We start from the raw sequence: 26462 nt of genomic DNA on the forward strand, positions 1-26462 counted from the left end.
TTCGTTGCAACAGTTCGCAAAGCAATGCTGTTCCTTTTCAATCACGTTATATTTGCTATTTTCTATCAACCATGTTTTTACTGTACATTTTTGTAGTTTCCATAACTGCTACTAGGAATTCCTAATATATCCAAACAGGGAGGGTATCATGTGCCTTGGCACAGTATATTTGCCTTGTTTGAATATGATTAGGTCGCGCATTTGGCATTCAACGTCTTTACAGAAAAGGTGTTCCCTGAAACTTATCTTCCAAAGTTTATTAAATTAATCTAATCCAACGCGCTCCCGCGTGTTGCTAAGGGCCTACTGTAAGGACGTCCCAATTTGTTAGCTCTCTCGTGCGAATGCTAAGCGAAAAAAAAAAAAAAAAACCAGTAATGTATAGAATGAAAGAAAAGATGAACGCGTTCTTTCAGTTCCCGCTTTGCGCTGTATTCTTCTGCCCCTTAAATTTCACATGTTGAGTAGATAAAGCAAATACATTATTTTGCTCTAACAATTGACTTTTCTCTAGTTGTCTTCTGTACGTGATATTATATCCCAAACCACTATAAATGTCCAACACAGCACTCAAAGACTTTGTCTTTATCGGTGAACTACATACCGATATACTTCGTAAGTACAAGGATTAAGCTGTGTTGCCTTATAGTCTATTGATCAGATCTAGATCTAACTTTTCCCAAATCGCTCGCTGCATAGATTCCGCTGGAGAGGACAACGCTAATACCGTAATAGAAGGTATGAAGGAACTACGCAATGTTGCATGCTTTTTGCTTTTCTCTTTGTTGCTCAATTAAAGCGTAAATTGGTGTATTAATTGATTTCATACTTGCTTAAGTAGGCTTTAGTCTATTCAGAAAGCTATCTGTGTCCACCAATAAAATTGTTGACGTAAAATTTACTGTAACAGCTGTTGTCAATACAGCTGCTATCAAACTCAGTTATCTGGGCAATACTGTCTGGCAAGCGTAAGTGATTCTCAAGGCTTGAGAAACTTCCTACACATGAACTTACGCACTATTTTTTTAACTAGTGCTAGTGTTAATACGGATGATAACGAACTCAGGCACTTCGTAAATTATATATTCGGGGATAAGGTCGGATCTCTACATATCAACTAAAAGCTGAAAGAACTTTCCATTATCATTTTCATTCCTCTAACCTCTATACTATAGTTTAATGAAACTGGATTATCAGAGAAAGCTCTAGTAGTCGATATTAGCAAGCCTGAGAACCCACAGCAACAAGATATGCCAGATACAGACCTTTGTAAGTAAAAATCTTTGCGAATGGGTGGTAAGAAAGGCTGCCAATTAGATGGGAAAAAGAGGCTAAGTACTCCATCTAGATTCAGAACTTGATTCACTTTTAGATAACCATGATCTTCACTTGTGTATTGTTGGCGTAAAAGATTCCAAAGAGGAGGAATCGGTTACAATTTATGCACGCCAATGGCTTGATGGTTTCGGTATTTATCCAGCCTTCCGTATGCCACCCGTGAAGCCTGATATTGACACAGAAGCAATTACTGAAACCGTTAGAACAATTTTTAACGGACCTGCTTCTACAGAAACAGAGGAAATGTCGATAACGACCGCTGAAGAACATCCATTACCGGTACGGACATCCGTTAAGCGGACCCATTGTTCAGAGGAGGAAATGATTCGAAAGAGATCCCGAACGGATGAGACGAAGAAAAAGATCGTCATACCTCGTCGTCTGCGATTACGCAGTCCTCAATCGCTTCAACGACAAATTAACAAAGAAGTGGCAGTTAAAATTGAATCACCACAACGAGACGCTAATTTCCTGGCAATGAAAAGCCAGCCACAACAACAAGAAACCAAAGATGTTCCTAGGAAAAGCAAGTCAACGAGCAATGAGCAAAAACTTACCGAAAAAAGACAACCAACTGCAGCAGGATCAGAAACAAATAGAAATGATACTTATAATGATAACAAATCGGTAAGCTGTCTTGAGGAATTGACTTTATCGTCTCTATTATTTGCGATACAGTGAACGCCGGACGTAACAATTTACTTTTGTAAATGTTAGCTGTTGAAGATGCTGGTGAAACGTCAATGCAAAGAGCGTGAACTGAAGGATGAGACACTTGAAAATCTGGTCTATGCTGGGGTTAAGCATTCTTTAGTAAGTAACAAATATGGCTATACGTGCGCCTTTTTGAATGCTTAAATGTTGATATCGTGCGTTAACCGTTCGCACTCCTACTATTAGAGATACGCAATGCAACGACAGCGTTTGAACGAAGACAGACTTTCGCCGTTTATCATGTCGCATATCGATTTTTTTAGGAATATGGAAAGCATGGGGAAGTCTTTCTTCTAATTATTCCTTTTTAGAAAAGTTACCCGTTCAATTCTTCATTTTACCAAACCATACAAAATACACTTATCAACTACTGGATACCCGAACTGTATATCGCACAATAAAGTAATTGTTACCACTCTGCAAAACTGTTAGTCTTTTATTTATCTATCATTTTTATGTTTGCGAAATTCCGTTGCAATATGACTAAAAACTGAACAGCTGTTGCTCAAATGTAAATTAAATTTTTATCTTAGCGCATACAGTAATAGATAGAATACTAGATATAGGGTACTGCTATTTCAAGAAGCTTTTTATAAGAAGGTATCCGTTTTTTCCCCTTTTTTTACATATTTTCCAGCAGTCAATCATTTCAATGGCAATCATATAACCATACATTTCTTCTTTTTTTTTTTTTTTTTTTTTTTGATGGGATTGAATGGAATATGGATTGAATGCAAAATGATTAAATGGATTGGAATAAATAAACATGGTAACATAATTTATATATGTGACAGTAAATATACAAAAGTAATGTGAATTGCGATGTAAAATAAGATTAAGTTGATGATAGGGGCATTAGCATTTATATAATAGATGAATTTATATTTCTCATCCAGGTCGTGGATAGAATAATAATGTTTGCCCACGTTGCGGGTGCTGTTGTTGTACCTGAGCCTGCTGTTGTAGCAAAAATTGCTGATGTTGTTGATGTTGTTGATGTTGTTGTTGCTGTTGTTGCTGTTGTTGCTGTTGCTGCTGCTGTTGTTGTTGTTGTTGGAGTTGGTGAAATTGTGGTTGCTGTTGTAACTGTTCTTCTCTCCTTAGCCTTCCTCGTTTAAACGGTGGTTCGTGCGTAGGATCAAGATTTAAAGATCTTCCCATGAATGAGAACTCGGAAGATGCTACTCTACGCTTGTTAGCAAGATGATCTTGAGCATTGTAATCAGTCGTCGGACCCCAAAGTCCGTCAACAGATCGAAATTGTTGTTGATGCGCTAAAGCCGGCACATCTTGAATAAAAGTAAACTGGGTATCTGGATCAATTTGAAATGGATAATTTTGTTGTTGTACTTGTTGGTTGACGGTAGACTTCTGCTGTTGTTGTTCTTCTAAACCATTGGTAGAAGATCGCACGGTTGAGTGGGTACTATGATTATTTGAGTTAGGCGCTGTTGATGTTGAATTTTGATGAACAGAATTGGATTGATTACTAGCCACATTACTAGTGTTATTGCTCATTTCTAAATTGAGTTGATTGTTCTTCTCTCTTGCAAAAGTAAGAACATCTTGCACAGGAACAATTCCGTTCTCAGGCTGTGCACTCAACAAAAATTCATACAAATCTTGAAGAGCCTGTTGATAACCTGATGCGTAAGCCTTTCTATTCTGTACAAGCGAGTCTTTGTAGAGTGTTGTCACTTTCAAAGCAGCTGCTTTGAATGAATCCATAAGTGCATTTTCTGTTGATCCATAAGAATCTAGTATATTGAGTTGTTGGGAATTTTCCATTACTTATTAGATGAATGGGAATGCTCTAACGTTGAAGCTTTAAAATTATTGATTTGAAAGCTTTTATATATGAGAGATGTCGCAATATAGTATCAAGCACAAAACAAAAGGAAAAAAAAAAAAAAAAAAAGATGGCCGACGAGAGAGTAGTTTCCTCTAGTCATGACTATCCTTAATGGAGGCTGAGACAAATATGAATGGCGCTGCGTATCTTTAAATGTTCAACATACGCTAAAGAATTGAGAAACATAGACCGATAAATTTTAGAAAAACAGTAAATGTAATTTCTCAAATAGGAAACTAAATATCGACAAACACCATCATATTCAAAAGTTGGGCGGAAGCTTCCAATGGGTTCTCATAGGAACAAAGAGTAGAAGATGTACTTTTTCTATGAAGAACCCTTTTTCGTCAACTTGAATTAGCAATATGTAAGTCCATTATGCTTCGAAGACAATCTTCTGTTCAAATTATAATTTGGAAATAAGCAGGTTCACTGCCAAATATAAATTGTTGGTTTAGGAACACTCTTCTGAAGTTACTGGTGCCTCCTTAACTATCAAATTTTTAGCTTGTTATAAAAGACTTGATCAAGATGGATTAAAGGATTAGTGACACTGACGATCCAGGCCGAATTTTCATAAATTCTTAGTTATAGATCCCTCTTTCCCCATTACTTTCTCGTACTGTCAGACTTTTTGTATCTCTCGTTAACATCATTATTCCTCCTAAAGCAGTAAAAGCCATCTTGAGAAACAATTAGGAAGGAAGGAACGAGCGATAGATGAAGGTAATAACACTGCATGCCTTTAATTATTTTATGTTCTTCACAAAGACAAACGCGCGTCTCTAGTCATGTAGTGCGTGGAAGGGAGGATTTAAAATCTTTTTTTTATGCATTCTTCCGGTAGGAAAAAGACACAGCAGGCGGTAGAAAAAAATGATCATGAAACGAAGGTTGCGAAGATGAAGACCAAGGGAAGGAAGAGAATCACCGGTGCAAAGATATCAAGTCCATACATTTGTGGCTATGTTTATGTAGATATATAAAGTAAAAGTAAAACACACAATGAATATTTTTTTATTGCTGGAAATGGTCTGTCTGAAAGTCAGGTACGATATTGGGAATAGCTGCCAGAGACCTGAACTGGACAGCGATGATGTAGTTTGTACGGACATTGATGGCGATGAGCGGATCAGCCGGACGGCGGAAGAGGCAAGGAACATTCTGCTGGGTGTCGAAGAGCAGAAACGAGCGCGCGAACGAGTGGACACACACCCATGCCAAACTGTTTGAAAACCACCAGTCGGAAGATTCATTCGGCACCAGGGAGATTTGCGTCCACAGCAGATCGTATTCCTGGTCACCCAGGAATGTCGGCCATTGCGGGCGATGATCCCGCAGATTTATGAGCAAGCGCCATCGTTGGGCGGATCCCAAGCGATCGGCCATGGCAGGAGAAAGCCCGATGGCGAATGCCAAACAAGAGTAACCACACCAACCAATGGAATCAGGATCGTAGAGAGAACGAAAGTTGCTTCTCTCAATAATGGTGCCATACGTACTGTGATAGGCGACTGGTGGCTACTCTCCTTCGGAACAATAATAATGGAGAATGTGGGTATCCTCAAGATCGATGCCGACATCAGATTCGTTAATGGCGGATCGAAGGATGGCATCGGAATGGAATTGTTGCATGTTGGATGAGGAATGTCGAGACATGAAAGTAGAGAAACTATTGAAAAAGTAAAGCACTATAAGAGCATGCGAGAAGAATAAAGAAATAAAGTAAATAAAGAAAACCCTGTTTTTAACCCGTGTTTAGTTCCCTAGAAAGAACGTTTCTTTTGGCTTCCTGTGTGATCACGAGGATAGTTTATTTTTGTAAGAAAAGTATTGGCTACTTTTTTTCATGATGAACAATGAAAACCATTTTTATTCGCTACACGTCTTTTTTTAGCGCTTTTCGAAGTCAGGAAGGGAATGTTTAAAAGGGGACGTAATCTCATTGCCGCTTTTTTTTTATTTATTTATTTTATTTCCTTTTCGCTTTTTTTCCTTTCAAGTTATAAACAAGAAAACCACAAGATGCTATGAAAAGGATGTTATGAAAAAAGATAGAAACCGGAAGGCAACTACTACTTATGCTGTGAGAGGGAAGTCGCACCATTTCGTCGTTTTTCTTTCTCTTTTTCATCCCCAAAACAACAACCACGCATGTCAGATTTGCCATTCCACTTCATTACGAACGCTGCCGATGTGGAAGATTCCGACATGCGCACCCATGTCATGAACGCGATCGGTGGACCCCAACATTTCGAATCCTATTTCACGCCGATGGAAGACGGTTGGTGCGGCTATGCTTGTTTAGTCTTTGCCGTGCAGGGGCAGCCGAGGAGCGCCCAACTCTTGGCGCGAGGCATCCGGTTCGCCATTCGTGATCACCTGATGTCGCATGAACAACAATGGCGTTCCGTGATGCCCGATCTGTACGATGGCATGGTGAATCGTGTTACTGTTAGTAAAATCAGTAAAGATAAGGTTTTCTCCTGTCTCGGAATGACTTTACGAAGATATGGTTGTTTATTCGCATCTAGACTTACAATTTTAATTTTTTCACGTGCCCGAATAAACTGCTTAAGCATCCTTTACCATTAACCTGAGTCCACCAATTTGATTCATATTGTTACTTTTATATTCTAGACGTTGTCATCTTGCAATCAATATATTGCTACTATTCGACAATTATCCATAGTCATTGCCCCTATTTATCGATAAAATACCAGAATTGTTAGACGCAACGAATAAGCGGAATTAATTTATTATAGTGTCTCTATGACCCTTACTAGAATATGAAAGCATATGGATGGAATTGTCCGTTGGTACTTGTACAGGTTTGGAGTTATAATCCACACAAAAAGTCATAATAGCCTCATATCTGTTCTAGCATTCAATCGTGTTGTGCAGCGCAAATATCATATGAAACTTCTGTAAAACTGGGCTGTTTAAGTGCTCCAAGCAAAATAATTTTCAACACGGAAGCAGTGTCTTTGAAAAGGTATCTTCCCAAACCCAATTCAATTGTGGAGATCGATAAGCACAAAAGCTTTGACTTGTCGACAATGAATACGAAAGAGAAGCTTGACAGCAAAATTTCAGAGCTTTCCATCTTTATTTCTGTATATTGCTAAATTACAAAATGGTATGTGCGTTCTTATGCGGAAGCCATTTCAAAATATGTTCCCTATATTCAACTCTTTTCGAATCTTTTGCAATCAGGCGGTCATGTATACAGAGGAAGGTTTTGGGCTATAACCGACATATATGTCTATAATATAGTTTAAACAATCCTTCCAAACCCATTATCTCTACTTTTTCTGCTGAATGTTGGCAATCCTGCTATTTGAAGGCTATATTATAAAAATTCAAATTTCTTTCCCATATCCTGCACTTCGATGATGTTGAATTTAGATTGGATTAAATCCTTTTCTATTCTATCTAGCCGCTCCTCTAGTGACTTTAAACACAATCCACAGTATTAAAATACACTCAATTTTAAAATAGCCGCTAGTGAATTTGCCTTACTCGTAATTGGTCGCTCATTCCTTCCTTCAACAGTCTATACTCTTCAGCTACCTCTCTTAACATGTGTTGCCTTTTTTTTAGTTTGATAGCAGGTTGATCTTCTACTGTTGATTTATTTTCAAACAATCCTTGCGGTAGTGTAGATACAGCAACCACTCGCTTGTCGTGTCTAGTTGACCCCCCTTCTATTAACGAAGTATCTTCATTATGAAAATGACTTTCTGCTGTACTCTCGCTACCTTCTTCATCTTCAAGCTTATCTGAAATTGTTGTTTTTGCAGGCTGAAAAGCGTTCAGATCAGGATCTATCATCACTAAATATTGAGACCTACTATATCGCCCTCAGATATAGGTTCATTGTGAACTGAGCTGCAGTTCCACCGAAGGAATCAAAGCGAGCAAATTACAATACCTTCTGAATCCATTGAACTGTATCGATTGTCAGAGACTTGTGAAAAAGCAGAAGAGGAATTGAAATCATAATCGACACTTGGATGGTTTATACTTTGCTGATCTGTATAACTAAAGAGCCTACTTTCAAATTCGGCTTCGGATGACAGTATTGACATTAATTCTCAATACTGTAGGTTCTTTGAGACACAATATTTTGGCTAAAGAAGTATTTGTAAAAATATTTACTTCCGTTGCTCCTTCTACTAAGCAAAAGGGAAACGATACTGTGAGTTAAAACAGTCTTTAGCAGGAGATATAGTCATAAAAACATCATTGCACTTTTAAAAATTTTAAAACGTCGCTCTTTCGGGGAGAGATGCCAGACTGTTTTGCCCAAAGCTCCAACAGCATCAACTATCTTAAGATGCCTTAAGTATTTCTTTTGAACTCCCTGCGATTGACTTTTCTTACGGTTGATGATGGTCTTTTTGGTCTTCACGCCAGCCTCTAGAGCTTTTCAAAATTTACACTGGAGAAAATATAGAAAGGCAGACTTTGAGTATCGCTGAATCTTTTGTAGCTTCTGTGAAGGCGTGTATCCATGGCTTTTTGTTTTAGTCCTTCTATTAGTGTGTCTAGCACGGCAGGCAGGTGCTTGTCCTTTTACATATTGAAGGAGATCGGCTAAATTTTCTACACATATCGATATTTTCTCTTCCATTGCATCATCTCCTGTTTAACAACGACTTTGTATCCCCATAGAGAAGGTAAGTACGCTAGTTTCAGCATTGTTTGGGATAGTTAAGAAACAGCCAATGGGACAACTCAAAATGATCAATTAAATCTCATTCATAAAATTCTGGAAAACAATAATTGCTTGCTAGCGGGTTGGGCCGAAACTGCCAAGTAGTGTATATCGATCTTGTTTGTTTCATTACTTCTCTTTTTCTTTTCCATCAAGTAGGTTATGACACAATTAGCCTTTTCACAGCAATTTGCCCATTTTATCGATATCTCTGTGTATGCATTCAACAGCTACTGAAGAATTATCAACAATAAAAGCAATGGGGCGTGTAGCCATGAAATACTTTCATCCCTTTTCGACTCTTATTAAAGGCAAACAGGAAGTGTGGAAGAAGATCTTGAAATGCACGATCGCCTATGAAATAGGCACTATCCTTGTTTTAATTCCTACTATCGCTAACGTTATTGGCAATCCACCCTATCTTGTACCACTGGGTGCTTTATTTTTTAATGCAAGCGGCACAGCAGGAAATCAAGTAGTCGAAATGATGCTAAATGTGGGAATGATGATACCCTGTGCAGTTTGGAGCGGTCTTGTCACTTTTTTTTGTACATTATATAATAGAGCTTTGCTCAGTAATCCTCATTTATACCACAACGGTGCAGGCTTTATTGGCGCAATAGGCTTTGCCATTTGTGTTTTTACAACAGCTTATGTTCGATTAAAATATCCTCGATTGCTTGTGCCGACTTTACAAGGGTTCACAATGCCTTTTTTTATCATTACTCTGGGAGCTTACAAAACCGATTACGATGTTTTGGAGACGATTCGAACGGTCTATGGATGTATTATTGGTGGCGTCATTGCTTTGATAGTTAATTTAACGATTTTTCCTGAAACAGCAGCAAAAGCAGCAGAGTATGCTTGTATCTATAGCTTTAAATGGCCGGCAATATTGTTCTTGTCTTAACTGTTTTATTCCTTATAGAAAATCTATAGGAAGCACAATCGAGTCTATCAAGGATGTACTGGCTTTTGTACATGAAGATTTGCTAAAAAATGACGATTCGGGTGTTATGACAGGTGACATTGCAGCTAGTACGAAGCTGCAAAATTTGAACGACAAACTCCAAAAAAATATCAACAATATGAGGACAGCCAGTCAAAATGCAAAATATGAGATTATTGTTGCTTATTTTTCCCCAAAAGACTACGTACCTTTAGCCAATTCTCTCAATTCATTATCTCACAACTTGTATGGATTTTCTTTAGCTATCAAACGAGAAGTGCGGATTATGATAGAGAAAAAAGTAAAAACTCATCTAGAAAATTTCGAAAGACAACGCAATAAGTGCGATTATAATACGACTACTGCACATAATATAGTTGAACATCGTGAAGGATCAACTTTGGTATCGACGAAACCTTTCGTTCCAACAGCTCCAATGCCTTTCTTATCATCGAACAGTGACGATAAGAATGATCAAGTGCGTTTGAGTATTTTATCTGATGATACTTTGCTACAACCTCGCGATTTTAGAAACATTGACAGACTACAAGCAGCTATTCAACCTTCGCTCAAAACATTTTTATCTTCCTGCATTACTGCGTTGAATCAGATTGAAGCTAAATTAGTAGAATACAAAGCTATCACTCTTCCGAAATCTGTAAAAGATAAGCAACCAACCTCATTCAATGAATCTGACCTTGACCTCGAATTTGATTTAGAACAATTTAAAGAAGCAGAAATGATACTGCAGGAAGACTACGATCGAGCAGATGCTCTTCCTTCAGAGGATCGCTTTTTAGTCTTCACCGTTATATTCACTTTAGTACAGTTCGGTAAAGATCTCATCCAGCTGCAAAAAGTTACCGATGACATGATTCTGAAGAGTAATCGAGGTAAAGCTTGGCCTTTTAGAATCTATTTACCTCATGTCCATCTTCAGAGCTGGCTCAGCCGTGGATCAGAGAACAAAGGACAGTCAGCTCCTGAAAAAGTTATTTTGGATAATCAAAGACTTCAGCAATCAAGGGGTAGCTTTTCAAATAGTCTTCATAAAAATACACGGCCTTTTTTCGAGGAAGAGGGTGAAGAAAAAAACACTACTACAGCAGCAACGGATGAAGAAGATGATATCGGATGTAGTGAAATATCACGTAGAGTGAGCCTCATAGCCGACCGTATACAGTCTATCCCAGATGCATTGCCAGAACAGGTTGAGGATGAGCTGCATAAAGCCGCTGAAGATGACTATGAGCAACGACATCGATTACATAGAGGAAATAGCGTACCATTGCAGCAAATTGAAGCAAAACAACGATGGAAAAGATGGTTATATAATTTCAACAAATGGCTGCAATATGGTCCTACTCGCTATGGCATCAAATTTATGATTACTTGCAGTCTGTTATCTCTGATGGCCTTCCTACCTATAGATGGTGTGAACAAATTATACAATGAGAATCATGGACAATGGGCTCTTTTATCGGCCATGGTAGTGTTCAACTACACAGCAGGCTCTACTGTCCTACAGTGCTTCTATCGAATTATAGCTACTATCATTGGCGCACTGGCCGGTTATATATGTTTATTAGCTGGACATAGAGATGAAAATCCATATGTTATTGCTGTTTTGGTGTGTATTTTCCAGATACCTATGTGGTATTTCTTGTTTGCTACCCGTTATCCACGCATTGGTTTCATTTCTATTTTGACACTGGCTGTTATTACCTCCACAGGCTATTTGAACAGTTTTGGTGAAGACGAATTTGCTCCTGCTTGGAAACGTACGGTTACTGCTTTCATGGCCATTATTGTGGTTATGTTAGTTGATCAGTTGGTTTGGCCTGTGCGTGCTTCAGAGCGTCTTCGTATTGCTCTTGCGGATCTGTTAATTGATACTGGTATACATTACTCGCGCGTAGCTTCTTTAGTATGCCAGGAAGATACCAACTCACATCGCTACCTGTCTACATTCCGTGATTGTGAAGCCACTCAACGATCTCTCTTGAATCATCTGCGTGTAGTCCGTGAAATGCTCTCGTTAGTCGAAAGTGAACCTAGATTTACGAAAGGACCTTTTCCTGGGAAGGAATATGCTGAAATCTTGGATCACGAGCGCAACATTCTTTTTTGGATATATCACATACAGAAAGCACAGTCATTGATTAGTCCAAGCGTACGAAAAATAATCATGCATCCAGTTAATTCTTACCGCAAGGAACTCGCAGCTGCTGTTCATTTGTATCTTTTTACACTGGCCTGCTCCATCCGTACCAAGTCATCTTTACCGGCTTCTTTACCTTCTGCCGAAATGGCAAGGCATATACTGCAGACGAAACGGGCCTCACAGTGGAAACAAAATTATGAAGAGTTATGCAAAATTTCAGCTGCTTCTGTTGCTCAGCGTAAAAGTGCGGAACATCAGGTATTTTGGCATACATACGCTGCTGGCTGCACTGAAGTAGTTATTGAACAAGAGGCGATGGGCGAGTTAGTGGCCCGATTAATGGGTCAACATGTTTTTACGGCCGCAACGAATGATTGGCTACGTGATACAACTATTTAATTCATACCCTTAATGTTTAACACTGCTTTTTGTTGATATTGTCGGTATTGGGTACTTAGACAACTAGCCGTACCGGTAATTTTTGCTTATATACATTTCCCTTTCTCTTTGGTTGGAATCTTTTGCAAGTTGTTTTATTTCATCCCATGGATATTAATTTTCGTTGCAAAATATTGAGATGACTCGTTTTATATTTATATATTATATATCTATTTACAAAGGGAAAAAAAGAATGAACAATAATATTCTTTCTCTTTCATTATCTTTCACCAATCTAGCCAAGTCTTGAAATATTCACAGTTCATGGGAGTGATGGGTCCGTCTTCCGAGCAAAAGTCAAACACTGGGCATTTCCCACACGGAACTTCAGTTAATGCTTCTGTTGGTAAACGACTTGCCACTTTTCTGATTGCTTTATAGGACCATTGAACCGAATCATCGTCAGCGTCATCATCGTCACTGAAATCATCCATACCAGCCATAAATGGTAATTTCTTCTCAACAACGCCATCATACACTAAAGCATCTAACAAACTTGTGATATCCTTCAATGACAAGTCCACTGATGAAATACGTGATTCTGTAATAAAACGTCGGACTTCTGTAGCTGTGGGGTAATGTTCATGTTCTGCGCTGAAAACTGCGTCATGTACACCTTCAATACGCGGAAAACTTCTGGACATGATATATTTTAGACAAGCAGCCTTTAAACTATCAATAAATTCAAGATCCAACTCTTGATCTGTATACCAAGCGCCACCTGTCACCTCACTTGATGGTTGTAAATTGAATAACATATAGATTTTACGGGTTGGATATTTGACATGCTTGACAGACTTAATTTCTTGTTTTTGTTCTAAAGACTTTAGTGTACGATTCAACACGATAGTGTGAAGGTTGGTCTTCTTCTTCAAATCTTTTGTCCAGATACCATGATTGCCAGCTGCTCTGATAGTATTGTACACAAGCCGTGCATCGTCACTTAGTTTGCTCGCCCTAAACAACAAGAATATATTAGCCCACTATAACTTTGAAGGGTTGTATTGAGGAGCTATTACTTTTCTGCATCTCTCAGATCGATCGCCTTCATCATATTCTCACCATTAACTTGCAGTACTTCCAAAGCATTCTATAACGGTTATGTAAGTTTCTGTTCCTATCTCTTCTTTCTAAAGTAGAGTTTTATACCTTTTTTAAAAGTGTATTCATAGCCATATGAGCATCTGTAACGGACATGTCCTCAGGACGATCGGTGAATTTGATACCCTAAGGTAAAAAAGTGTTAATGACCAACGTCCAAACAAAGCAATCTGTCAAAACTTTACGTTAGGTGAGTTGCGAACGAATTGATAGAATTTCCACTCATTTCCTGATAGACCGAAAGGGATTTCTTCCCCATTGACGGGATCAGCCATATCAACGTCCATTGCTACTTTTTATGTGCTGGCGAAAGCTATCTGGAGCAAATATAAAAATCAATTTTTTCCTTTTTTTTTTTGGATTCTAACTTTTTGAACTCCAGTCACCCTTCCATTGAACACTGCTGTTTCTTTTAGCAAATCCACAAGCGACCCGTACAACACTTATATAACTGAACGCAGATTTAAACCTGTTGATAGTGAAGAGATTGTTTCTACTAATAGAGCTATAATAATAGTAAAGGAATATATGAAAAAGCTGACACCTTTGCTTGTTCAAGTCTTAAAATACTAGTTGTATTGAAGATGGACTTTTCCAATACTACTGTTGATATATTCATGCAACCTTTGACTATCCGCAAATAGTAATCATCCTTATGTCCATCTACAATAGCTAAACTTCTGATTGTGAAGAGCAAATCATCGATAAGCTCCATTACGAGAGCAGTTTCCTTATCCTTCTTTATTCTGCCATCTCTTTGAAGTATATTGATAGTATAGTATATTATGTTTTTATGAGAAACTATTTTATGTAGCTTCACCCCTCATAGCTTAAGGAGTTATCCTCTATAATGTTTTGCGTCAACGCAGCAATTTAATCAATACAATGTAGTAGGCAAAGCGAAGCAAGAACGCGTGAACATAAGCATATTATCTAACTGCCGAATGGATGGCTTTCGTCGTTTTTCTATGGTAGCAATTCCGTGTCAATTTAATAATTACCTTGTGATTTGTTGAACTCAATATCATGTTACGGTATATCAGGAACATTTAGAACATTTACTCCATCATATTACGCGCACTGTGTAAGCCTTTCACTAGATAATTACGCAACTGCCCGTGAAATTTTATAATTCTCATTATAATAGGATTTCGTTTTCTTAAGGAATTGAAGCCATTTCAATAATCCCTATTCGTTCGTTGTTTATGTTTTATACGCTGTGTATATAAGTGTCCCAAATCTACATTCACTCTGTTTTGATTTCAAGAACTCAGATTGAATATAAATAAGTTTGCTTCTGGCAACTGATGGACTCTAGGGCAAAAAGAGTGTTATTTATCTGTCGAACAACAAATCTCGTCAGTATTGGGAGGCATAGGCAGGTATCAACCGAAACGGAGCAATATTACAGAATGTTACGAAAATGGAATAATATGGACGTACAAGGAACCACTTTCAATTTGTCTCTTCATTCTCTCGATTGATTTTCAGAGACTGCCAAAAAATGGGTTTAGTTTATTCACATTATTTACAGTTTATTACAAGCTAATAACGATGTGATCCAAAGAATTATTATCCTATCTTTATGAAAGTGGCTAATACAGTTAGTTTAGCGTTGAAAAGGCGGAGGAGTATGGTATCGATAATGAAGTTCAAGCTTTCTTTTTTTCATTGTTGCATTATACACAAAGGGTTGAAATTTCATTCCATGGGATTCGTTTTGCCGTCTTGCGGTATCTTCTCGGATTCTTCTCCCCGAGGATGATCACGTCCAAACACATCTTTGACATTTTCTTTCATGTCATGAAGGCCATTCTTGATTTTGCGTAGAGTAGGCTGGCTACCATCATTGTCTTTCGTTACTTCTCCTTGATTGGTGAAACTGGATCTCTCGAAAGAAGGATCTTTCTGGTCAGGAGCAGTATCAGTAGCGTAAGCAGGTGCCATTTTATTGGCATTGTATGTAGCTTCTGCAGAATTCATGTGGATTGATTGCGTAGTTGATGAAAAGTAATAGAAAATGACTTTTTTGATCAAGAATTGAATAAGCGAGTTTATGCCAGGCCCTTTTTATACGTTCCAAACAGGGAATGATTTCATTCTATGTCTATCAAAGAAGGAGAAACCGTACATTACATCACACCTGTGCAACACCGATAGTACTTTATTGGCAGAAAATCTTCAATGGAGCCAATCGCGCGCTGTCTTTTGTGAACTGTCCCTTTAATTTTTTCTTGCGAAAGCTCGCATAAATTTGCAGAAAATAAATGTTTTTATTCAATTATTTACAAATGCATGTGCACATTTAGTTTTTTGACACATGAGGGCAGAAAATTGGGATTTACAGCATATATGGTCAGATACGTATTGTAGCACGTGTAAGTTATGCTGTTTCATTCATGGTTGAAGTCATAGGCGTATCGAGTACAATGCCTTCTTCGTCATCCTCATCATCTTCGTCATTACGTCTATCCTGAAACCTATTGAAGGCAGCAGGTGCCGGCTCCTCTTCTTTGATTGTCTCATCTTCGTTATCTGATAATGCGTTCATGTCACCTTCGTCATCAGATGAGACATAGCCCCTTTCCATATCCATAAAGCGCCTTTGATCTTCATCAAGATTATTACGTTCCTCTTCCACAGATTGCTGTAGGTTGGTTAAAGTGTTCACCAAAGTTGATAAGTTCAACTTACGGCGTTCGTATGCCTCATATCTCCGTGCTTTTTCTCTTTCTAATAGATTAATCTCGTCTTGTAAGGAATCTATTGATCTAACAAATGTGTTATTTATCTTCTTCAGTTAGGCATAGCAGTTTGCAATAAATAGTCTTACTGTTTGTATGTGTTTCTAGTTTCATATTTCATTATATCTCTTGCTACACGGTCGTATTCTAGTTTTTGATTCCTCACTTTCTGAGCTTTAGAGAGCTCTTCTCGCAAAGAGACTATATCTTCTTTTGCCTGGCTTTGCACACCCACTAGTTCAAAATTTTGTTATTTAACAAAAAAAAAAAAAAGAATAGATAGTAATAGATGAATAGATAAAGTACCGGTATTGTTAATGAAGTCTTCATAAACGCTAATTTCCTTTTCGTTAGCAATTTGAATTGGCGGGTGACGTTCAAGCGTTGTTTTGTAATTGTTCAAAGAAATGAGTAAGGTTTCAAGGTGATGTTGGCTATATCGAGTCATCGTCGTCAGTTAACTATTTAATCTGAAACATGCTTTCGCTTGTAACTTGCTTTTCTACTACTATTATACTAACGCTTTTTCAGTGGGTTCCTCGTGTAAGGTCTCTAGAAAAGAAAAAACTCCTTTTTCCAATGTTTTAACTAATCGATCATTCAGAGCCAAACGTTCTTTCAAAGAGGCCTCTATTTAAAACGGATATTTGAATGATATTAATAAACTGTGGATGGAGAATATACGTTGACATTATTTCAGTAGGATTACCATCATCCATCCTCGCGATCTGTTACTTCTTGATTAGTGTAAAAACAGAAAGGATGAGTTGCTTCTCCCATTGAAATTGAAATTCCTTCCTCAAGCATTTAAACTGCTCTCTGATTGGACGATAGATTTTCTGCTCGATTCATTGTCAAGTTTGATATCACCTAACAATGATGGAGCTACTATTGTCATTGTCAGCAGACTATACATATATGGCTCAGAGAAAACAACTTTGAAATTTGAGAGTCTTACAATCAATGTTAGTGCTAAGCTGGACAAAGGGGATTGAGAGTTTGCTTGGAGGTTTAAAAGATAGCTCGGATCATTGCCTTAAAATAGGTACAGAAACAAGGAGAAAAGACGACTCTTTAGATATGGCTGACGGAGACAAGGTGCATGAACAGTATCATTGCCTTGAGTTGTTCCTTCTGACGCTGAATTCTAGATGCAATTATATCGCTTTGACTTTAATAATGGCAATAGAATATACCATGGTTTACTGAACAAAGTGCGTCGCGGCGAAGAATCATAAGCTTTTTCAACAATAAGCCCATTACGCCTGTTAATACTGATATGGCTTTTATCTTTACAACATCAAATAGGAATACAGGGATTGTCAGCCCCCAATACATTGATAACATAAAATAGTGATAGAAATGTTGTAGGTACTAAGACATCCCTGCTGACAAAGCATAATAAAGTAGTTGGCTAGCAGAATCAAAATCCTTAAGTAATCTATTCATACCTATTGCCAACGCATGGGGACCTTACTACTAATTAACCAAAAAATTCTATTGGTGTTGGGAACAATTTAGGTTCGTTTAACCCAAAACGAACAGTAAGGCTGCAGAAGCGAATAGCAAGAACAAAATAAAGTTCTAGAAAACAGTCGTATCAGCAATTTCCTTGGTCTGCAGTGAAGAGCAGCCATTTGTGCTTTGTAATACAAGCAGAGGAGTTGCTCTCTTTTTGTCAATTAGAGGTGCTAGCTACTCCTTATTTTACTCCACATCCATCTCCTGGAGTCTTCTTCTTTTTTCATTTTGTCGGCAGCTTCTGTGTGGTTTCCCGGATTTTTGTAAGACGATCACCCTGATGTTTGGACTGCTCTGAGTTTCACAAAAAAAAAAAAAATAGCTCTTCATCTAAAGCAACTAAGAGTAATTAAGAATTTACATAGGACCTTTAGTATGAAAAAAAAGGGCCTGGGAGAGTATAAATTGAGTAGTAAATTGCGTAGAATAGAAAGTCTTATAATATTACAGATGAAGAAATATTTGTGCCAAGTCAATCACGAAGAGAAACCATGGGATATGCATGTAGTAGCAATTGGAACATGCAAGAATCATGCCTGTAATTTGAGTGTATTCAGATACAAAAGATGTCTGAATAAATAACAACAACAATAACAACAACAACAAAGTGATAGCAATGCACTTAGGCTTATTAGGGTGTAACTTTGTAGTGTTCACATAATACTACATCACAAGATCTGTGCGTTAATAGTTTCTTGCCGTTTTTGTGGTGGTAAATTAGAGTGTCAAATTAAAAGCTTAAAATAAGCCTAGAAATGAGACGATTGAAATATTAAAAAAAAAACCACGTAGAAGTATAAGTAATTAGTCTTGATTTTTTTTTTGCCTTTCTTTCCTTCTTTCTTTTCTCTTTCATTTTTTGCTACTCTCCTCCATAGATTTCTTACAACTCAATTGCTGGCCAATTGTTCAGATTTTTTATTTAAAGCACTACCTTTTTTTCAAAACAAACCATGTATTCTTCACTATTACTATGTTCCATCCTCGTTTTATTTGGGTCAATAAGTCTAGTCGAAGCACTACAAATCAGCTTTTATAGACAAGAACAACAAATACCAATATTGGAGTCATCACCAACAATAACAAACCGTATGCTTCTGAAAGACACCGCTTTGGCTCATTATGAATCTATTGTTGATGATGTTCTTAGCGAACATAATGAAAATTTGTTGACTCAATTATCAACCATTATCAAGGATCCACATGAAATTGTCTCCACCTTAAAGCCTGAAGCAAAGCACATCCTGGCTTCTCAAACCGAAATATCAGGTAGATTACATTATTTGGTGAAGCATCGTCAGGAGTGCCAGTAATTAACCGCTTTTCATTTTTTGAACATTTTAGACGTCTGTGTTGCACAAATGCCTGGAATCATCGCTAATTATATTCACGAGCTTACCAATGATATTTACTCGAGTATTGAAGGTATCATTTCCAGTCATTGGAAGAAGAGCGATATAGAATATCGTAGACTAGTGTTGGACGCTGTAACTTCTCATCTTAACAAAAATGATGAGCAGCATGTATTGACTGAGTTGATGGGTTCTTTGGAAATCATCAATATGGAAATTGCAGATCAACTACTTTTTGTTGTGGAACAATTTGACCTTTTTGGAAAGATGAGCGACGCCCTTAAATCATGTCAATCCCTTTTCAGTGATACTGTCGATGACCAACGGCAAGAAGAGGTGAAGAAGGAGGGAAAGACTGCCGGCTTCATCTCCAAAATATGGAACGCTTTCCTCGTTTCTGTTACTCAATCCGCTACAATGACTAGCAACAGATTTGACACCAGAAACAATCATGGTCTATTGTCGAAATATATACTAGAACTTAGAATAGACCTTCAATCTGAGTTATTTTCTCGGGTTTACGAATTGGCCAGGAATATTTACGAAGATCTTGCTTTCAGTGCATAAAAACAACAGGATATATTTATATTGTATATCATCAGAGTATCATACCTTTTGTACATAATCTACATTCCTTTTCTATACATACATTCCTTTAAATAGCTCAACATCATTTTTCATTTCCATTATACATATCAACTCACATCCTCAAAATAAAAATAAAAAAAACTTCGTTTTAGTTGTATATGAATATTATGCATAATCCGCTTCTCACTTTCCTAAAAAATCAGGAGATGCTCAAAAGTTGGTTATTCTGGAGGTGTCTGACAGTAATGCTGCTGATGTCAGAATCTACATTTTAGAACTGATCCTTCTAAACGTACTCTTTATAGTTGAAGTTATTTAAACCAGAACACTGCGTTGCTTACATAATTTTTCAAAAACAATCCCTGGCTGGAGCGGTGGATGAAGGAAAAAATCGTTTTTGATTTCCCCACCTACCCCTTTCTTTTTTGATTCTTAAATAAAAGCTAATGTTCGGTGTTACTCGATCAATTCAAAGAGGTGCAAGTCGTTTGCAATTGACCGCTAAGAAGGGTCATAACTATTATAAAGGTAAAGCATTGTTGTATTTATACATAAGGATTGTATTTTTCAGAATGCTAACTGCTCATTGTCTCTTAAGGTACCGGTTCTGGTGCGATGGGTAGACATACGAAAAAGGGTGGTTATATAGTTGATTGGAATAAAGTGAGAACTTTCGTAGTGCCAGATCTAGAAGGATTCGCAGTATGTTATTTTTACAGTATACAATATATAGCGGATGAAACTAAATCGTTAATTCACCACTTCATTTTTTCCATTTTTTGCATGTAGCTTGGTCCTTACGTATCGAGAAAAACACCCCAATTATCCAAAGTAAACAATAGCTCAACAACTACTGCTTAAAAACTGCGTATTCTATGCATTAATTGTACCGCATACATAGTCTTCAACACAAAGTGCATATGAAAAAACTTGTTTTTATTATTTGACAATTACCCCTCCCCCCCCCTGTACAGTTTTAATATCCTTTTTTTCTGAAATAAAAGTCAACAACATAAGATGTGAATGGTTCGATATTAGAGGTATCGACAGCAAAAGTTGTGCTTTTGGATTTTAGTGGCTCAAGGCGTGGTATCCATAGGTTCGGTCTTTTTACTTTTCTGTTCCAGTTTCCATGTAGTAATCTTCTCTTTCAATTCAGTAGCTGCGAAAAAAAATAGAATAGGAAGTATAAGTGAATTCATTGGATCAACTGGTACTACTTCTTCAATGAAATGTGAAAATACCTGGTTGAACCATGTCCATCGTTAAAGGCTTTCTGTTGAAAGGGTCACGAGTATCTCCCAATAAGTGAGCACGGATTGTACTACGATCAACAATGACATTGGATGTAGGCAACAGTACAGGGTCTTCCATTAAACTGAAGAAAATTGGATCTATAGTTCCCGTGTATGAGATAGATTTTACCATCAGACTCTTTGCTAACAAAAAGCAGCCATCACTTTCATTTATATTTACCTAAGAATTCCTCAGGGGCCTCGCCCAATTCCTCTTCTTCTTCAACACCACTTTGTACAGCCAACTCCACCTGACCCACAAAGGATTGCAGCGCATGTATGTCATCCAGCGGTTTCAAGCCATGCTTTTGCAAAATGGATGCTGCTTTGGAGAAGTATTCCTTACGATAAGATCGACCATCTCTTGCTACGGCTTGAACAAATGTTTCCGAGTTCAAATTCAAGTATATGTCAATAATCTCTGATAGCAATTTACGAGGTTGAAAATGGTATTTTTCGGGGTTGGCCACCTTGAGCTCAGTGCATTTAGGACCCACAAGCTGTACTAGATTGTAATCCAACATAGCTGCTAATCGATCCACAATTTCATTGACAAGGAAAGGCTGTTTAACTTCAGCTGTCATATAATTAAGCATGTGGATAGTTTCGTTGCCAAGTGCCACATAAGATTGTGCTTGTCTTTCTAACGAAGGTAAACTCCCTTCGCGTTCTTGACGGTATTGCTAATGCACAAATGAGAAATTTATCCATTCAATTTTACGTAAAAAAACAAATATCAACCTACAGCTGTTTGCGATTCCCACACCGCCTGATTGCTCATTTCTGTTTGAATACTGTGGATTTCTGCAAGCTTACTCAGACTCTCATCCATGAGATAAGTTACATCACTCATAAGCATATTGACAAATCGTGTAAAGACCTCAGAATTTCTATTATCAAATAAAAAAGATTGCAATGAGATACCTCTTCCATCAACAAATACATTTTGTAAATAGAGATCTGTGCATTAACATTACTGGCTTTCTTCTCTCAATTTCGCTCGGTGGCCAGGATGATTCCAAATAGTTTTCATAATATGACTAATGTTGTATCGAATATTGAACTTATCATAGAATTGAGAACTTGCGCCTGTTTGCTCGACCTCTATTGTAAGTTATTTGAACGTATTCAACAGCGCGTGCCCCCAATCAGTAAAATTAAGGTCTTCTGTACTTCATCGGTTGTTGTGAAAGTACACTTACCGACATAGAAATTCATTAAAGATGGAACTAAATGTTCTAGGGGCAGAGGGTGCGAATTAAGAATAGCTTCTAATTCTCCCGGAACTCCTTTTGCAATGGGATATGTGAAGAAGAACAGAATTTCCACAAATTTGGCCTTCAAATAAGGATTTTTGACGTATTTTGTGCTTTTCAAAAAAGTGATAATAAAGGTAACAAGTTCGTCGTGCGGTGATTGCATCATGACTCGAGTCTCGTAACCATACCTAAAAAAGTACTCGAATTATATCAATTATCCATTTCCTATCGTAATACCGGGAGTTGGCTCAATACAATATTATAAACCTACTTTCCAAGGAAGATATACAACTCTACAACGTCCTCAATGAGCCATTCAGGAAGCATAGCAAATGCTTCTGGTACTTCCTTCGGTAATGGTAATTTGACCTTTTCCCAAGGATGTTTGTGTTGAGGGTCAACTATACGAATAACCCAAGCCATCACAAGATCGTAAAACCTTAAAGCATCGGATAGGAATTGTGAATCAAAAAGCATACTTTCGAGAGCTAAACGATGACACGACATTTCTTCGTATTTCACCTTCAATCTTTGAGCAACGAAATTAGCCATAACTCCTTGTGGTGTCTTTAGTAAATGAAAAAAAAAAAAAAAGATTTTCTTTACTGTAAATAAACTTATATACAATCGTTAGCGGGAAGTGCTCTCTGCGGTTTGCTTACATTAGCTGAACGTAAGGCTTCTTGTTGAGCTTTCTCATATTGTTTCTTGAGTTCACTGTATTCACGGATAAATTCATTGTAATTCACCATAGCCCGAATAGGACCATAATGCATGAAGCTGAGTGTCAAGAAGAACGCTTCAGTAATAAAGTTATGCTCTGCAAAGTAGGATTGAATTTAGTTTTTGTTGAACGGGATTATCGATATCATTTTTGTTCGTATAAATTCACCTTTTGCTTCTATTTGCTGATTATAGTAGGCGTCTGATTGCTCCTTTGTTGCATTTATCTTAGTGTCTTCCTTAATGTTCAAACGCTGGCTTGTACAAAAGTAAGTTGGATCAATCTTGTCAATTTTAGATGCCTTTATATCCAAAAATGGATCACAAAACTGTAATAAAACAGCCGCGGTATTGTGCATAAATCCATCAGAAGAGACAGTGTCAGGATCCACCTGTATTTGCGCTCTTTTTTCGTTTAAGGAAATGATATGTGAAAAGTAGTTCAGCAAACGATTTCTGGCAGTTGGGTCCGACCGCACAATTGAGTTGCAAATGCTGAACATTGTTCTCTGTTGCAAAAGAAAAGGAAAAAAGAAAGGAAGGGTTAAGACTTCATGCTATTGGTCATAGTCATGTTTTACTACACACAAGTAGTTTATTACAGTACCTGAATATATTGGACACTGCCACGAAGACCATTTTTACAAGACTCTATGTCTGCCAGGTTCCTGTTTTCTGACCCTTGAAAATATGATACTGCTACCTTCGGCTTTCCAGATTAGAAAAGAATTGTTAGAACTTCTCAGTGATTATAAGATTGAAATATTCTGCTTCTTACTGCTGCATCAGGATAGGCACTCAATTTGAGGAATGGCCCAAGTAAGGATGTGTTTTCAATATTGTGAGCTTCAGCATTGAGCGGATCAAAATCCTCCAGTCCAGTAATCTATAACGATACATTGTCCATGATAAGAAGTCGAGCATTGAACGGTCTTTTTAAGAAATATAAAGTATATTACCATAGATGCGACGGCTTTATTTTCACATAAACAAGCCAATGACTGAACGCTGTTTTTGCATTCGCCCAAAATATTCTGTGATCTGAGCTCATAGGAGATGTTAACAAACGCAGGCCCCAGAATCTGTTTCATTAATGTTTACGACAGTTGTCAGTCTCTACGTTCTTAGTGTATGTACAGATACGGTATCATCGTTTTACCATTTCCAACCCATCATCGTTGAATCGATTGATTAATTCATTCACATATTCTGATGGTAAACCTGCTGGTGTATCTAACTGAGATTTAATTCGAGAAGTCAATTGTTCAGCAACCAAACTGTCACTACAAAAATAGTCAGTAAAATAGTCAGGCTCATATAAGTAAGGATTCTAACTTTCTGAACTGTCTCCTTCATTCGAATATGAGCAAGCGTGTTTAATACCTGTTCATCTGTGGGAACATATCGGGCATTTGAAGCACAAGCCCGGAGTACGATACAATCAAATTCTTAACGTTATCCAATAAATGTAGTCTTTGGTCAAGAACTGATTTCTCTAAGTTTTTACTCCTCTGCAGAGTGTTTCTACGTATGTCGAAAACTGTTTTCCAGCAATTCAACAGATAATCGAAATGCAAAATATTGAGTGTATTTCTTATATCTTGAGGTAAGTCCTCATGTGGTTCTTTAGGATCTAAGGAAAGTCTTGCAACAATAATACGATCCAAGTGTTGTTCTTGAAGTTTGTTCGGATGATCATCTTTTTTTTTTTTTTTTCAACAGGAGGTTTTTTGTAAGCTCAAAATTCTTAATTAATCACAAAAGGTGCTAGCTTACATACCTTCTTCTTCGATGAGTTCGTTAGCTAAACTGGATAAGTACACACATTTGCCTTGCTTATACATATTTTCCGGCTATAGTGGTGAGTTAAGAATTAATTGATCATTCAAAAAGCTAACATATATAAGCTTGTTTACGTACATTAAGCGTCACTTGCAATATACGAGAAAGAACATCGTCCTGCCAGTCCTCAAACGATTTTGCAGGTTTTACAACAGAAGTCGAAGGGGCTTTTATGTTGTTGGACTTTGTGATATGTTGTTGTGAAGCCTTTATTTTTAATTTCACAGAAGTCCTTGTTAGCTATACATTCATTTTGCTTTGCTTCTTCCTCTTCATGGTTATATAATATGCAGTTATCTGAAGGCTGTTGCATATATTTACCTGTGAAGGTGAGCCAGGCGTCGGCGATCTGGTTGCAGGTGCCTTTTTAACGACAGTTCTTTTAGCAGGCACAAATTCATCCAATGTTTGCAGCACAGGCTTATTTGCAATAGCTGATTTTCGTCCATTGGAGGCTTGTTCCTGTTCATATTGTTGCTGTTGTTGCTGTTCCTGCTCTTTTTGTTGGAGCTTTGCTAACCGCTTAAGCCGGATCTGCTCATGACAAGTTCGATTAGTTGAAATTGTTCATGCTTAAGCAAATCGACTGTAGCATATATGGGCACATACTTTATCAGCGTCAGTTAAGTTTTGTTCACTATTATTCATTTAATTTAATTTTTTATTTTCGAGAAGGTAAGATTGCGCGATCATAAAAAGAAGAAGGTGAAAGAAAGCAAGCTGAAGCAAGGAGAAAATAAACATGCACGCGCGCATGAAAGGTGAAGCGGCACACGTCATGCTCGTGCATTCGGACATTTAATCCGACCCAGTTAAAGGACACAGGTACAGTCCACATCTACAGTCTTTCCTGCATGTATTCTACAAACTACAAAAATAAGCGTAGTATTTATGAAAAATCAGTATCCATCGTAGTTCAGCTGAAAGAAAAGAAATATTATCGTACTTCGTCTATTAAAATGGGCCATGCTCCTTCTGCATCATAGGCTTCCAAATCCTGATCTGTTTGACCCACAAAATCTAAAAACTGTTCGACGAAAAGACACGTAATATTAGCTAATAGCTTCTAACATTAGATATCGTCTAATACTTACTAAAGCCCATGTATCACGGGAAATTGCTTTATTGTGCTTCTCCTTTTGAAGAGGCAGAAAGCGTTAATACAAATAACACAACATCGACTAACAGCTATTTTGACCGTTCATACCTGTAAGAATTGTATCCAATTATCCAGCAATTTATATTTCCCTGATAATAGTAATCGCCATAGTTCTATCGCTGCTTCTAATGCTAAAAGTATTTTTAAGTCCTAGTGTTAGCGCCAGTACTATCAACAGTTTGTTCAAGACTTATTTGATAGTAAATGAACTTTACATAAATTTTTTTGCCCAGTTTGTCTGCCAATGATGAATGCATAATTGTATACTTTGGAAAATCCTTGCTCTGTTTGATACCTTTCTAGTAAAGTTGTGTTTATAGCATTTTTCAATTTTTCTATAGAATCTGCCTCAATTTCAGAGCAACCTTTAACGAAGGCTTCTTCAGTAAATTCACCCATCTTTTCGGATCCCAATTGTTGGGAAAGTAACAAAAATTCCAGTTGTGTAGGTTCGATCCCCAGATCATTACAAAGCGCCATTGTACCATCGATACTTATCGTATTGCTTTGTTGATCGTCTACTCGAGCAAACATCAATGTTATAAGGATACCCTTCTAAAATGTTTTCTCAATTTGGTTTAAGAGTTGCCAACCTTTATAATTGTTAAACATAGCTTTTATTTGTTGTTTATTGGCTTTGGTCATTTTGGGTATAGAACGTTGCTGATGTTGTTCATACACAGAATTCAGTGCTGCGTTGACA

The 26462-nt window shown here is 37.5% G+C and overlaps 13 protein-coding genes across 13 annotated transcripts; 4 read left to right on the forward strand and 9 right to left on the reverse strand.

The window, feature by feature from the left end:
• Positions 1 to 1111: 1111 nt before the first annotated feature.
• BDF20DRAFT_475384 (uncharacterized protein) lies at positions 1112 to 2494 on the forward strand. Its single transcript, XM_053075537.1, has 4 exons — positions 1112 to 1269; positions 1349 to 1965; positions 2056 to 2151; positions 2239 to 2494. The coding sequence occupies exons 1-4, from the start codon at positions 1251 to 1253 to the stop codon at positions 2347 to 2349; spliced, it is 843 nt and encodes a 280-aa protein (XP_052937699.1). The 5' UTR covers positions 1112 to 1250; the 3' UTR covers positions 2350 to 2494.
• Positions 2495 to 2940: 446 nt separating this feature from the next.
• BDF20DRAFT_912629 (uncharacterized protein) lies at positions 2941 to 3840 on the reverse strand (the record flags this gene model as incomplete). Its single annotated transcript, XM_053083975.1, has 1 exon — positions 2941 to 3840. The coding sequence occupies one exon, from the start codon at positions 3838 to 3840 to the stop codon at positions 2941 to 2943; it is 900 nt and encodes a 299-aa protein (XP_052937700.1).
• Positions 3841 to 4921: 1081 nt separating this feature from the next.
• BDF20DRAFT_912630 (uncharacterized protein) lies at positions 4922 to 5563 on the reverse strand (the record flags this gene model as incomplete). The annotated part of the gene is made up of 2 exons (XM_053083976.1): positions 4922 to 5405; positions 5430 to 5563. The coding sequence occupies 2 exons, from the start codon at positions 5561 to 5563 to the stop codon at positions 4922 to 4924; spliced, it is 618 nt and encodes a 205-aa protein (XP_052937701.1).
• A 1693-nt stretch (positions 5564 to 7256) lies between these two features.
• BDF20DRAFT_912632 (uncharacterized protein) lies at positions 7257 to 7995 on the reverse strand (the record flags this gene model as incomplete). Its single annotated transcript, XM_053083977.1, has 3 exons — positions 7257 to 7358; positions 7427 to 7740; positions 7839 to 7995. The coding sequence occupies 3 exons, from the start codon at positions 7993 to 7995 to the stop codon at positions 7257 to 7259; spliced, it is 573 nt and encodes a 190-aa protein (XP_052937702.1).
• Positions 7996 to 9108: 1113 nt separating this feature from the next.
• Positions 9109 to 12136, forward strand: BDF20DRAFT_817914 (Fusaric acid resistance protein-like-domain-containing protein; the record flags this gene model as incomplete). Its single annotated transcript, XM_053077301.1, has 4 exons — positions 9109 to 9482; positions 9553 to 9874; positions 10043 to 10755; positions 10846 to 12136. The coding sequence occupies 4 exons, from the start codon at positions 9109 to 9111 to the stop codon at positions 12134 to 12136; spliced, it is 2700 nt and encodes an 899-aa protein (XP_052937703.1).
• Positions 12137 to 12402: 266 nt separating this feature from the next.
• On the reverse strand, positions 12403 to 13551 carry BDF20DRAFT_818232 (RNA polymerase Rpc34; the record flags this gene model as incomplete). Its single annotated transcript, XM_053077336.1, has 5 exons — positions 12403 to 12847; positions 12887 to 13132; positions 13195 to 13265; positions 13325 to 13402; positions 13462 to 13551. The coding sequence occupies 5 exons, from the start codon at positions 13549 to 13551 to the stop codon at positions 12403 to 12405; spliced, it is 930 nt and encodes a 309-aa protein (XP_052937704.1).
• An 88-nt stretch (positions 13552 to 13639) lies between these two features.
• On the reverse strand, positions 13640 to 14415 carry BDF20DRAFT_835100 (uncharacterized protein; the record flags this gene model as incomplete). The annotated part of the gene is made up of 3 exons (XM_053078809.1): positions 13640 to 13781; positions 13819 to 14031; positions 14339 to 14415. 3 exons carry the CDS (start codon positions 14413 to 14415, stop codon positions 13640 to 13642), a joined length of 432 nt encoding a protein of 143 aa, XP_052937705.1.
• Positions 14416 to 14977: 562 nt separating this feature from the next.
• Positions 14978 to 15223, reverse strand: BDF20DRAFT_817620 (uncharacterized protein; the record flags this gene model as incomplete). The annotated part of the gene is made up of 1 exon (XM_053077278.1): positions 14978 to 15223. The coding sequence occupies one exon, from the start codon at positions 15221 to 15223 to the stop codon at positions 14978 to 14980; it is 246 nt and encodes an 81-aa protein (XP_052937706.1).
• Positions 15224 to 15659: 436 nt separating this feature from the next.
• On the reverse strand, positions 15660 to 16651 carry BDF20DRAFT_818197 (uncharacterized protein; the record flags this gene model as incomplete). The annotated part of the gene is made up of 4 exons (XM_053077331.1): positions 15660 to 16047; positions 16110 to 16254; positions 16327 to 16454; positions 16542 to 16651. Coding segments are annotated over 4 exons (771 nt in total), but the record flags the coding sequence as incomplete, so codon positions are not given.
• A 1843-nt stretch (positions 16652 to 18494) lies between these two features.
• Positions 18495 to 19460, forward strand: BDF20DRAFT_912637 (uncharacterized protein; the record flags this gene model as incomplete). The annotated part of the gene is made up of 2 exons (XM_053083978.1): positions 18495 to 18810; positions 18886 to 19460. The coding sequence occupies 2 exons, from the start codon at positions 18495 to 18497 to the stop codon at positions 19458 to 19460; spliced, it is 891 nt and encodes a 296-aa protein (XP_052937708.1).
• Positions 19461 to 19888: 428 nt separating this feature from the next.
• BDF20DRAFT_867193 (mitochondrial ribosomal protein L27-domain-containing protein) lies at positions 19889 to 20461 on the forward strand. The gene is made up of 3 exons (XM_053080883.1): positions 19889 to 20009; positions 20080 to 20183; positions 20271 to 20461. The coding sequence occupies exons 1-3, from the start codon at positions 19928 to 19930 to the stop codon at positions 20340 to 20342; spliced, it is 258 nt and encodes an 85-aa protein (XP_052937709.1). The 5' UTR covers positions 19889 to 19927; the 3' UTR covers positions 20343 to 20461.
• A 244-nt stretch (positions 20462 to 20705) lies between these two features.
• On the reverse strand, positions 20706 to 24170 carry BDF20DRAFT_817840 (ubiquitin elongating factor core-domain-containing protein; the record flags this gene model as incomplete). The annotated part of the gene is made up of 13 exons (XM_053077293.1): positions 20706 to 20875; positions 20958 to 21459; positions 21522 to 21666; positions 21754 to 21880; positions 21979 to 22223; positions 22307 to 22602; positions 22698 to 22855; positions 22928 to 23267; positions 23366 to 23467; positions 23537 to 23644; positions 23718 to 23840; positions 23918 to 24041; positions 24142 to 24170. The coding sequence occupies 13 exons, from the start codon at positions 24168 to 24170 to the stop codon at positions 20706 to 20708; spliced, it is 2469 nt and encodes an 822-aa protein (XP_052937710.1).
• On the reverse strand, positions 24067 to 25595 carry BDF20DRAFT_476725 (uncharacterized protein). Its single transcript, XM_053075539.1, has 5 exons — positions 25210 to 25595; positions 24922 to 25134; positions 24679 to 24807; positions 24539 to 24611; positions 24067 to 24457 (listed from the first exon to the last, which is right to left on the reverse strand). Exons 1-5 carry the CDS (start codon positions 25246 to 25248, stop codon positions 24135 to 24137), a joined length of 777 nt encoding a protein of 258 aa, XP_052937711.1. The 5' UTR covers positions 25249 to 25595; the 3' UTR covers positions 24067 to 24134.
• Between the last annotated feature and the right edge of the window lie 867 nt (positions 25596 to 26462).

Source organism: Mycotypha africana (assembly GCF_025528875.1).
Source record: "Mycotypha africana strain NRRL 2978 chromosome Unknown BDF20scaffold_4, whole genome shotgun sequence".
Taxonomy (NCBI): Eukaryota; Fungi; Mucoromycota; class Mucoromycetes; order Mucorales; family Mycotyphaceae; genus Mycotypha; species Mycotypha africana.